The sequence below is a fragment of the Agelaius phoeniceus genome, chromosome 4, assembly GCF_051311805.1.
Source record: "Agelaius phoeniceus isolate bAgePho1 chromosome 4, bAgePho1.hap1, whole genome shotgun sequence".
Classification (NCBI taxonomy): domain Eukaryota; kingdom Metazoa; phylum Chordata; class Aves; order Passeriformes; family Icteridae; genus Agelaius; species Agelaius phoeniceus.
The window spans coordinates 6,928,025-6,940,715 of NC_135268.1; the positions used below are offsets into that span (position 1 = coordinate 6,928,025).

A 12,691-nucleotide genomic window follows, 5' to 3' on the forward strand; every position below is an offset into this window, starting at 1 on the left:
AAAAAAATTAAATTCAACTTCTTAACACAGAAGACCATGTCAAAATCAGTTTGCCAGCAGAATGACTTTTTAAAAGAGATATGTGTGAATCACAACACTCATATTAAGCAAAAACACTATAAAAAGTTGAAGCATGTTTGAAAATGGTCACATGATAAACATGTGAGCAGCTAAGAATAAAAAGTGTATTGCAGAATGCAAAAACTATTTGAATTTAAAAGGTGTCTTAAAAAAAAAAAGAAAGATTCTCAACAAATGATCAGAAAAGAGCAGAAATTCTCACTAGTGACTTTGAGGATAGTAATTAGTGAACACAAAAGGGACACCTTAGAGCAAAATAGCCAAAGGGATGCAAACAATATAGACAACTTCAAAATACCAGGTGTAGTAAGGTAGGGGAGAACTGGTGAGTCTCTTGAGCTGCAGTTAGTGAGGACAAGGATGTGGCAGGGATTCTAAACTGTGTCTTTGCATTTGTATTTACCCAAGGAGGGACAGAGAAAGGCAGGCACATCTAGGAAGGCACCCATCCCAGGTAACCATTTTAAATAAATGTGTGAAAAATGGAAGAGGATGTTGTTGAAAAAATTGACTAAAATAAATAGAAAGGAGTCAGTGGATTATGTGTTTTGTTAATTTTCAGCTCTTCTAACAAGAGCTAGTAACCAAAGAATGTCAGGAGTTGTGTTTGTCACTTAAAAATGTACTAGAAAACATTGTAAATTAAAGACCGATGAGAAGCCTCAGCATAGGACATACATTTGTAATTTAGGGGTTTTAGGAACAAGGCAGCTGGCATCTGACCAGGAAAGTAATGCAGGAAGATTGTCAATCTATTAGAATTTTGATAGAGTGAGAATTAATCAATAGAGTGTATTTGAACTGTCAGAAAAAAACCCTTTAGCACAGCTTCTGTGTAGTAGAAGAAGCTCCTAAAATAATCAAGTGTTGTCATAGGTCAAAGCCTTACCAGACTGTGCCTAAGAGGAAAAAATCATGAGGATAAAATGTTCCATTTACTTGGGGGTAAATGTTCCATTTACTCTGCAGAAGCAGAGTCCCCCAAGCGTTTATGCAGAAATCCAGGGAGTTTAAAAAAAATAATTATCTAGAAACAGCAACCAGAAAAAGAGGGAAGTGTCTGCAAATGTCATGAAGGGGTTTGGGAGCACTGGCTCTCAAGTAGCACATACCCCTGATGTGCAGTGAAATGTGGGCAAACCTCATCTCCTTCCCAGGTCCCTGGCTCTGGAATGGAGAGCTGCAGAGCCCTGCCAGCACACTGGGAATGCTGAGGAGCTCACTCCATGGGGCTGTGCCCTTAGTCAGTGGCTCCAGAGGTTAGCTGGTAGCTCTAGGTGGGGCTTTCATGGTGCCACAGGAGTGTGTCTGCTCTGGGATTCCTCCAATGTGCTCATTCAGTGCAGAACCTTCAGAAAGATCAAGGTGGCGGTGCATGTTAGCACGAGAAATTTGAATTCATCCTTAGGAAAAAAAAAAAAAGACCGTGGAATAGTTCCCTCAGAAGTTTCCCACAATGCACAGAGCCAGCAAGAAGGAAATAAAATACCAGGTTGTAAAAAGGGGAATTGAATTGAAAATACACTGAAAAAAGTGCTACAAAACCCCTACACAGATCGTGTCACTGTGTTCCTCTAGACAGTCTATTCATTCCATAGAAACACATGGCATAGCAGCAACAATACTGAAAATAACTCTGCAAAGTCATATCAAAAGCTTGCAACTAATTAATGTAGGCAAGCCACGATAGGGATGGGAAGTGAAGGAGGCTGCATGAGAACTGGGGAAGTAAACTGTGTGCTTTTGTTTGCTGGGCTCAACAGCAAGGGAGCAGCGAGGCAGAGAAAGAGCTGCAGGGCAACAGGGTCATGAGCTGATCATCCACATTGGATCGTGCACCTTACACACTTGATAAAATACACATAGATCGCACACATTTGATAAAATGATACCAATTTGACATAAATTGCAGTAACCTGTTGAACTTGTGCAGCATGATTGAAGCTGAAGGCTCCATATAGTGGGAATTTGGGTATTTGGGTCTTTGCGGTTGGAGGTTTAGGCTATTGCTTGGTTAAGTGAAAACAGCAGCTGTATTACAAATTGTTATGTAGAAAAGTATAAAAATCTCATATTTTCTTTTTTTTTCCATCATCCAATTTTCACTTAAGCCGTTGGACTTACTCATACACCAATTTCCACATAAACATTCATATTCTATGTATTATTCTGAATGAGATGTAATGTAAGTAGATTTCTAAGTACTTAATATATTTTGAAGAATATATTTATTTCTGTAAGTTTTATGTAATTGCTATGAGTAAAAATTACAAAGTTATGATTGGATCAGTAAATTGTAGGATTTTTGAAAATAGTCTCCTCATAGAGTGACTCCAGAATTCTCCTAACTCACATAATTTTCTTACTGTGCAACTAGCACTTAGTACTTGTTGTTCATCCACGTGGTTTGAACAGTGCATTTCTGCAGACAGTTAAGAAATTTTCATAATGACTTGAATGTTCATAAAACATGAAAGAAATTCTGAACTTCACCAGAGAAAATAAGTGAAATAACACTGGTGAGGAAAATAAAATGTAGCTTTTAAAGAATTCCTATGCTTTCAATTCTAACCATTTACAGCATTTTTTGCTTTCAGTGGTGGTTATATTAGCCATTGTTTTTATAAATATATAGCTAGAGTTCCCAAAATCCCTAATCCAAGATTCAAAATCAGTTGGACCAGATTCTGTAGGATATATAACAGAGACTATCTCCACAATGAATACCTGATCAGTCTGATTCTGCTCTATTTATAATACTTTGAACAAGGTCCTGACATGATAGCAGTGGAAACAGCACCATTAAATCTACCTCAGGAGTATTTTGGTCTATAATTAAGAAGAAATAGCTTTCATTTTTTTTTAAATATAATTTCTGGTTCACTCTAGATGGGCAATAATTTTATAATGCTTTAGAGCTTTCCTGAAGTTTCATACTGACATTAGCAACAGAATAATTTTTCTTCCTATTAAAGGGTTTGGATTTTTTCACTATACAAAAGCAGTCAAAAATTGCCATAACACCTGAACTTTCTATGTAGAAATGCTTATTTTGCTCTAAAAAAAATTACTTTGGCAAAGCTTAATCTCCTTTGAAGGCAGGTTGAAATAAACTACATAAGGGCACAATTTCCTGCATGAAATAACAGTGTTTATACAGGTAGACATTCTGAAATAATGATTGTGTTCTAGAGTAGCCCCCTTGTTAGCTCTGCAACATTTTCTACATACACTCAGGCATTTTCATCCTCACTGATGAAAAGCTATCATTATCATAGAAAGTATTGCCACCACCATCAACATATTTTCTGTATGAATCAGGATTTTATCATGTTAGTTAGGACACAGAGGATAAAAAAGCTGGACTCTTACCCAAAGAGCTGGTGTCTAAGCAAGGTGAATTGGAAAGGGGGAAGAATCCCTTTCTTCTTGAACAGTTGTTCATTGTTCATGAATTGGACCATTAATTTATTTAAAATAAACTACCACAGAGCTGACACAAAGCACAGTTTAACTTATAGTTATTATCCACATCCCTGAATTAGATTAGAATAAATGACCTAGAGGAGAAAAATGTTCATGTATTTATACCATGACAAGAAGTGGCTCAGAATCCTTTGATTATTTTTCAAAGGAATAAAAAAAGTGCATGTAAATATTTATTGTGTATTTTGAACTAGTTGGGATCATAAAGGCCCAATTCTGTATGCCAGGATTTGTAACACAACATTTTCTACTGATGTCTAGCATAAATATTTGAAAAGATGTTTTAAGCAAGAAGTCTTCACTGTCTGGAAACAACTTTCCAAAAAACAAGAAATAAAAGAGGGAGAGAGAAATTACACTTTGGTACAGTCAATATGACGGAAGAAGACATTTCTTTCATTTTTTATTTGTTTAGTTACACCTCATTTCTGGGAATTATTTGGGTAGTTTTATCACAGCTGTGATGGACATAATAGTTTTCCATTTACATAAATATCAATAAGAGCTTTTTTGAATGGGACACTCGATTAATTTTAAAAAATGAGGCCTTCCTGCATTTTTGCTTTTAAAATTAGCCTACGTGATTTCTAATACAGATCAGGTATAAATTTGTGAGCTGTCTGATCCCTTCATTAATAGGTTTATAAATTCAATTTGTGATTTTTGCACCCACTTGAAGTAAAAAGGCACAGAAGTAAAACCCAAGAAATTAGCTCCAGTAAATTGGAGTTCTTGGTCTAAGAAGAAAACATCATCATGCTGGATTAAAAGAAGTTGTGCAAAACAAAATTTTTGAAACAAAATGTTTTTATTGTTTTATGTACTTGTTTTATGAATAAACAAGTTTGGTGTGCACAGTAAAAAGTTGTTCCTTTGTAAATAATACAGTTTTGTGGTCAAAAAGAGTTAAAACTATGTGGATATCCTGCCACAGTGAAGCTCCCTTATATTCAGGGGTTCATCCCTGGGACAGGCCACAGCTCTGATTTCTGCACAGATTTGTGCAAAATTGCTCAGCAGAAACGGAGGATGAGTTGAAGGGCCACCATCTAATAATGCTAAGAAACCTAATGGAATTTTTTTTTTCTTTTCTAAAAGGTCTAGTAGAGCATTCCCATAATTGCTGTATTTGAAATGCTGAGGTTTATTTCCTCATAGCTCAAGTTTGCCACTTCAGATACATCACCCCTGTGAGGTAAATAAATCTTACAAGAAACCTCCTACACCTGAAATAAAACTTAAACGTGTGCGCTAATTACAATATAATTGAGGGAGAGCAAGACTCTGATGTACTTTTACTCATAATAGTAGGTTCTTTATGATCTTGAGTAAACCACTTCTGATGATTCAACTGTTCAGTGTTTATTGCATAACTTCTGAAAGGTATTTTTATCTCACACTCACGACTGGTTCACGTTCTTCTTCTGAATATATTCCTCTTGCAGCTCCTGCTCAAGGGGAAGAACACTTACAGAGCATTATTGCAGCAATAGAAAGGAAATGGATAGTTCAGAAAGCCAGATTAGAAAGGAATATATAAATGCAGCAAAGAAAACTTGGCTGTAGCCCAATAAAGCCTATAAATTACATTATTTTAATCAATTTTTATGGAAATAATATAAGAAAGTGAAATATGTGTTCTTTTAATTTTAAAGCACAGGTGATAGCTATTAAATACTATTTGCTTCAATCTGTTTGTGTAACTGTGGTCTTGGAAAAAAATTAACAGTGTCTGCCACTGTACAAAATACTGATTAAAAACTGTGCCTGTCCTTGAGTTTACATAATGTCTTTTATCTGAAATAACTCTAGAGCGCTTTCCAGCTACAGTGGAGGAAAGTAATTGGAAAAAGTTAGGAAAAAAAAATAGTGAGTTTTATTTGAAAGAAAATTATACTTTTAATTAGTCCTAAAAATACAGAATTTCAACTGCTTTTTTTCCTCTAATGGCAGTAAAAATCTGTATTTGCCACTTCTGACTGGAATGCATAGAAGTCTCGTGTATCTGAGCTATCTCAGACTGCTGCTATATTTATTCATTTAGGTCAATTTTGGCAGTGCTTATGTGTGCTGTGCATATACCATCTGTGGAGATTTTTCTTTTTAAATGATGAGATACCATTTTCTGTGTTCCTACCAGTGGAGTATGACAAAGTCTGAAAAACCTAGCAGAAAGCTTGCTTGAAACTTTAGAGTAATTTTTAAGATTAGTGTGCTATGCTGGTTTAAAATTCCAAAATGCCTTTTGTCCCATCAATTTAAATCCTATGCCAAAAGCAATTTAGCCACTTAGGGACATGAATCCCTCTGGGAAGCATGGAGATGTTTGCAGTTAAAATTTTCAAAGGCACTGAAGTTATTTATTTTTGATAGGCAAAATTCTATTCATTATAAATAAATGCTGTTCTCCAATGTACAAAACCTCCTTGCTGTGACAGTCAGGAGCTGGAGAATTGAATGTGTGCCTGATCCTGGGTTTGTGCACAGCAAATCTTTTCCTCTCTGCGTGCCTCTGCCCAAGGAACTCCTTGGCCTGCAGAGCAGAGGCAATTATGCTCGCTTTGGGTCTTTTCCTGTACACAATAACTGTGATTTTCCATGGGCATTTCCACTGCTTTAATTTTTAGAGGGTTTGCCTTTCCTTTTTCTTCCTTTTTCTTGCCTTGACCTAAGTGGGAAAAAGAGGGAAAAGCATTTAAAGAGTGCAACAAATAAGCGGTGAGATGGGGAAGCAGTGCATCTGTTTATCACGTTTGGACAAGCACGCTGTAGGGATCGGTGTTGCTGTTTGTCTGGCTAGCCTGTAAACAGCTTTATTTGTGTATTAACCACTGAGAATCCACATTTCCATGCTAGTAGTCTGATGACTGCTGCTGGGAAGTAGCTGTGAATATATTTGTTTTAGAAACATAGCATGGCGAGGTCAGAAAAATGAAAAATTAGGTATTGGGTACCTTTTTGGAGAAGAAGTAGGAGATACAAGAAGAATATTATTTTTAACTTCAATACCTGTTGGAAAAACTAAATATGATGTAGATTCACAGAAAATCCAAACTCTTCTGAGGTAATTTGAGTTCTTTCTTTGTTAGGATAATGATCTTTATAGGTTGAAGAAAATGCAGTGGACATGGAGAAGCAAATTTTCAGAACTTGGTTCCTAGATTCTGCCTAAAAATCACAGGCGTGTATGAATACTTGCAGGAGTAAATCTGCATTTTTTGCATACACATGAACCTATCTCATATGTGTAAAGGGTGTAACTTTACATGACATTTTTACAGCTCATCAGAAGTAATGTGGCTTAGAAAGGGAAAATAAAGGATGCAGAGTAGATCCCCCAAAGAAGTCCAGGGATGACAGACTCCTGGTTTTGCAAGTGAGCTGAGTCTTCTGACTTTATCTTTTTCACCTTCAGCATCACAGCTGCCTTCAGCCCTGGAAAAAGATCCATTATGAAACTGCTTGAACACAACCTTTCTTTATTCATAAGGGATTTTATAGATGCTGATAGTGTGAATTCATCTTTTGTCAGAGTAAAATTCTGTCACTTTGTGACTTTTTTAGTTGACTGTTTGGGCTTTAATTTAACATCCATTTATGCTCAATTGGAATTTAGATGACAATTGAATAGAGCTGCACACAGCTGTGGGTATTGATAGGAACTGAGATCTAAAAAAGTTCTACCTTACAAATGAGATGCAGTAATAACTTTTTTTCTGCTCCACTTGAGATAAAGGACTGTGTGCTTTGTACTTCCACGCTTCTTTATGGCTACTCTGATGAATTAAACAGGATCCTTTCCACCACTGGAAGGTCATGGTCTGTACTCTCACACTCTCTGGCCTGTCTTTAACCTGTGTCAAGCAGCTTTTTTCCCTAAAAAGTCTGGGACATGGTGCCAGGGACGACAACTGAAAGCAGATTGAATTTGTTCACGTGCTGAGGCCCACGTAGATTGCTTGATATGGCTGAGAAATTTTAATGATGTGGGCATAAATCATTCCATTCTGGTAGTCTTAACTCTAAAGAATGGTGATGGGCAAGCTTCATTTATGGATAGAAACAAGCCAATATGTGATTTTGAAAAAGAGAAGTTTTGAAAGGCTTGTGACAAGGCTTCTTACACTTAAGTGTGTTATCTTGGTAAACTGGGAAAGACTCCCTGAAATCAGAGTGTGTGCTGCTTATGACAAGCAGTGTGCTTTAAAAAAGAGAATAAAACATTCAGAAAAAGAGTGGGAACATACTTGTCAGGTCCTAATGCCAGCTAATCCCTGCTAGGAAAGAGGAATGTTGGAAAAAAACCATCATGGCAAAGATAAATTGGATAGGAATTCATCGTGTGATGCTGATGTAATGCTGTAATGCATGTTACCTCATGTAAGAACAAGTAAATTTAATTATTTCAGGCCAAACCCTGCATGAATAATTTAGACACCTCTGAAGGCCACCAAATGGTGATCTACATGTCTGCTTCTCCCTGGAATCTATAGGGAACTGAGGCACTTATGAGCAATTTAGGAGGAATGGCTCCTATCCCTCCTCTTCTCCCCAGGGCTCTGAAAATTTTAAGTCACATTGTAGCTGGCCTTTAATGTGTTCTGCATTGGTTAACCCTCAAACTGAAATGTTCATTTTCAGGCTTGTCAGCTGAAGGAAATGTGTACTGCAGATTTTGTAAGAATGCAATAAAAATGGTGAATTTTTAAAACAAGGAAGAAAAACAAATGGAGAAAAAGAAAAGAAGATTGAGGAGAAGAAATTACTGTTGCATACATACATATAAGCAATTTTTGTTAAAAAAATAAGAAAGGAATCAAATAGGAGTTTTACTAAGCATGATACCAAAATTGTTAGCTTATAGTGAGTTGCAAAGAATGTGAATTGGTGCTACAACATGTATGCAAGTAGAATAAGTTGTTGACAGAGAATTTGGAAATATTCTTAGGGAATATGCTCTGTGCTTTAAGTTTGACATACACCAGGAGTAATTTGGGAGTTATTTAATAGGCCTTAACAACACAGAACATAATTATAAGAACTCTTGCAAATTTAAATATTCCGTGGTGATGTCATGCATTGTCTTTAGTGCTTTCAGGTAGATAATATAGTTATAATAGTACAGAAAGACAAAGAAGCTTTATTCCCACTGTATCTTGTGGAAAAAAATGGTCTTTTGTGTTTTTATGGTACATTATAGAATACAGCTTAGTGCTTTTCTCTGCTGAGTTGTAGTAACTAAAAAGCATTGTTTCGGTAGTAAATAATCAGAGCCAGAGATAAATCAAATCTGACATCTACTGTGCCTCTGGCTGTTGCTGGGGGTGGAAAAGAAAAATTCTCTGCATTTAGAACAGAAAATCAAATGCACATGAAAGTATCCTGTGTGCAGCAGAACATTGATGACAAAATCCAGGGCTTGATTCAAAAGTCAATCCCTCTTAGTCATGTGCTTGATGTAAAGCACATGTTGATTAAGGTCACTGCTTACATGAACTGGGAATTGGGTAGTTGTTCTTAAAAGCTTTTTTTTTTTTTTTTTTCTGTTTTTTCCCCTTTTTTTTTCCTTTTCCAGAGGATTAGCAAAGTCCAGGTAGCAAATAAATCTCAGATCACCCATTAGCACCAGAGAAACATTATTTCAATGGCTGTCATGATGTGTCAGCATTTGTATCAGGCATCTCACTTTCCATAACAAAATAGTTGTGTGTTCTAAACATTGAAAATACCTAAATACCTTTTAAGTATGTATTTTCCAATCTCAAAGCTAAAAGAAGTGGCAATATGTGTAAATCAGCAATTTGGTCAAAAATGTTTTTCTAAAAATAATGATAATCTGATGTTGGTCTGGAACATGATGTTCAAATTTGAAAAGTGGCAGTTTTGTGCTTAAGTGCAAAGGACAAACCTCTCTCCCCCTTTTCCTGGAGTAGGTAACACTACTTGTCAGGTTTAATGCATTATGGTCAGTGCAGTATCCAGCACTGTCAAATTTTGGCATGGTTGAGAATCTGTCTTTCTTGAACGGATTGAAATGAATATAGACATGGAAATGTTATGCACTCAATGAAAGGAGAAAGAAAAGCAGAGTATATGTGGTTACATCGTTTTCTTTAAACAAAAGACAGGGGTTTTTTTCCATAATCATATTTGTTCCAGAAGTAAATATATAGTCTCAAATGAAGAAACTATTTTTATGGCCTGTGGAGATTATTTATTTAGCTAAAATCAGGCCTGTTTCCAGAAAACTTTTAGTGCAGCAATAAAAACTTTTGCATTTTGGCCTACTCTAATTTATTCACAGCCTGAAGACCCAGTGCTCACAATTGGTTTTCTTGTTTCACACGAAATCTGGGTAATTGTACCCATCAGTCCGAATGCTGTCGGTTTATTTTAGAAACAATATTTATATCTAGGATTTTGCAGATGCCAGAAGGAACATTTCAGCCATGCTGAATGCCATATTGTTATGGGGTGGGGGGGAAATTCTACCCTGGGGCAAATGACAGGTTCACGTGCAGGAGCTTCTCCTGCCTTGCCTGTGTTGTCACATGCCAAAATTCAACAGGCAGAACGTGGTCTCATTGTCACCCAACACCTGTAGTGGCCTTCAGGGCCCTTCAGACACATCCTAAAGCACACAGACAGTGATCACCAAAGCCAGCAGACTCATTTACATTAGGGGAGATTTGAGCTTATTTAATTATTTATCTATATTTTCAAATGCAAAAATAAGTATGTTCCATCTTTCTTCTTTTTCTTTTCCCCTCCCCGAACTATTTGATATAATGCAGAGTTCAAAAGTATCACATTAATTGTGTAAAATTAAACCCACATTAATTGTGTAAAAAATTAAACCCACATTGTGTAAAAAATTAAACCCACATTAATTGTGTAAAATTAAACATGGGCATCTGGAATGCAAGGTATTTTATCCAAGATTTCTCTACAGAATATACAGATTTGAAGAACGAAATCACTGCACTAAAGCCTTGAAAGAAAAGGAAAAAAGTTCCCCTTAAACTAATTCATGAGGAAAAGATATATGAGCAAAATGTTACTTTTATATTTGTGTACCAAAGTTTATTGGCCTGGATGAGACACTCTCTTTTTATAATGCCATTAATGGAATATTCATAAAAGATTATTAGCGATGCTTTAGCAAACTTCTTTAAGTAATAGATCACTTTTAAAATAAAAAATAAAAAAAAAAAGACTTTATGGATTGCAAAATATACTGAATTGACACTTGCAGTGACTGGAATGCTTTTTTATCCACAGAACATGGGTGGCAGCAGAGTAATCCCCATCCTCCATCCCCCAGCCCCAGCCCCAGCCGTGTGTCTCACCCTTTACCTGGATGCACCACTACGAAGGGTGAGGGAGCTATGGCAGTTTACTCTGCATTCCCATTCACTTGTTGACCTCTTTCCAAAAAAGCCATACTTGCTGATATCTGAGCTCCAAGCTAACAGGAGCAGCCAGGTTATTTCTCACAGAATACATTCTACCACTGCTTAGGTCTTGGTCTCTATTTGCTTGGGTGGATTTAGAGCAGTCTGGTTGGTTGGTTGATCACCAGAATTATCATTTTCTGGTTCTGGATGGAACTTAGTAAAGAGCCATGTTTCATATGCTACAGTTAAGATGTAGACTGTAAGGCAAACCATCAAAATATGAAGGACAGTTAAAATTAACAATGCAGATTTACAACCAACCTTGCCGTAATGCATATGAGGTGATTAACTCCTTTTTTAAATTATTGCTCACTGCAAGTGAAGCCAGAATAGCTGGGCTGTTTCTGAGTGAAATGCAGGAAGTTACAGCACCCTGTGCTCCTTCATCATTTGCTGTATTCTGTGGGGAAGGCTTGATCTGTGTGGCATGGTGAGGCACACAGTTTGTACAGGGCACCCACAAGAGAAGACAGTGAGTTGAGTGCTTGCACAAGAGCCTGTGTGAAGGCAGATATTGCTTGGATATTGTCTGAACTTAAGGAATGCAGATCTGAAACAAGAAAAGAGTTTACATAGTGTCTTTACCCCTGTTCTGCGGTTGCAGGGGGTTTTTGATTTAAAAAAAAGGGGTTTATATCATCTTTCTCCTAAGTGAAGGGGGATCAGGAGTATATCTGTAACAGCAACAGCATGCCTGGTTTTTTATATTCTTCAGAAATTTTATTGTCTAGAAGTTCCTTTGGATCTTTAGGCTGTTGGCACTTGTAGGGGGACTCAGCAGTTGTTCTGTTAAGAGCAGAAATAATGCTGTGGGAGCTTATGGAGCTCTTAAATACAGTCCAGAGGGAAAGTGACAATGGTTATAAAAGGTATAGGATGAGTTTATAGTATGGGTTTTTCTTTTGCTGCTTGGGTTGCCAGCTGTGGAGGGAAGCACTGAGCCCTTTCTCTGTCCCCTTTAGATTAGCTAGCACTGCTAAGCAGCAGCAAAATTTGATTTTGAAAGTTTGAAGGTGTTCCAAGCACAGGCAATCCCTTCTAGGCTTTTCCATAAGAGGAAATGCTCCTGCCTGTACTCACAGTTTATAAAGTAGTAATCCAACATCGAGTTGGATGCAATAGGATGATTTGCAACAGGGTGAAAGGAAGATTTATTAAAGAGACAAGGGCTTTACAGTATTTTCTGTTCATTTCTGATCCATGAGCTAGGAATAATTACTGCATACTTTACTTTCTCTTTCCAGTTTATTGTGTTAGTGTTTTCAATTTCTTTTTCTGTTCCACTACCACTGATGTCTTGACATGTCTTCCCTTATCAGTCTACACAGAATTAGCTCACTGTGGATGGGAGGCTTATTAGGGTGTCTTGAGCAACAAATGAATCTTAATATATTTTTGCCAGTTCTTATTTTATTTATTTTATTTTATTTTATTTTATATTTTATTTTATCTTATTTTATTTTATTCCATATAAATTGTATGCATTAAGTACTCTTACCGTAATGCTCAGAATCTTTGTTGTTCCAGGAAGGATTGATACAGCACAAATCCTGTACCCTAAGAATTTTAATTGTAATGCTTGTGAATCTTTAATCATCTTGCTCACCTCAAATAATATTAGAATATATTAGTATAAATTACATTAGTATAAATTACATTATCAGAAT

General features: G+C 36.5%; 1 protein-coding gene across 3 annotated transcripts in view; it reads left to right on the forward strand.

Annotated features, from left to right (window-relative positions):
• Positions 1-12,691, forward strand: part of PCDH10 (protocadherin 10) — a 39,938-nt gene that overhangs the window by 19,673 nt on the left and 7,574 nt on the right. Inside the window, exon 6 of one of the 3 annotated variants that reach the window (XM_077176772.1) lies at positions 10,849-10,944. The exons of the other annotated variants lie outside the window; for them this stretch is intronic. Within the exon in view, the coding sequence (XP_077032887.1) occupies positions 10,849-10,944 (96 nt within the window). The remainder of the gene's footprint in view (positions 1-10,848; positions 10,945-12,691) is intronic. 3 annotated transcript variants of the gene reach the window in all.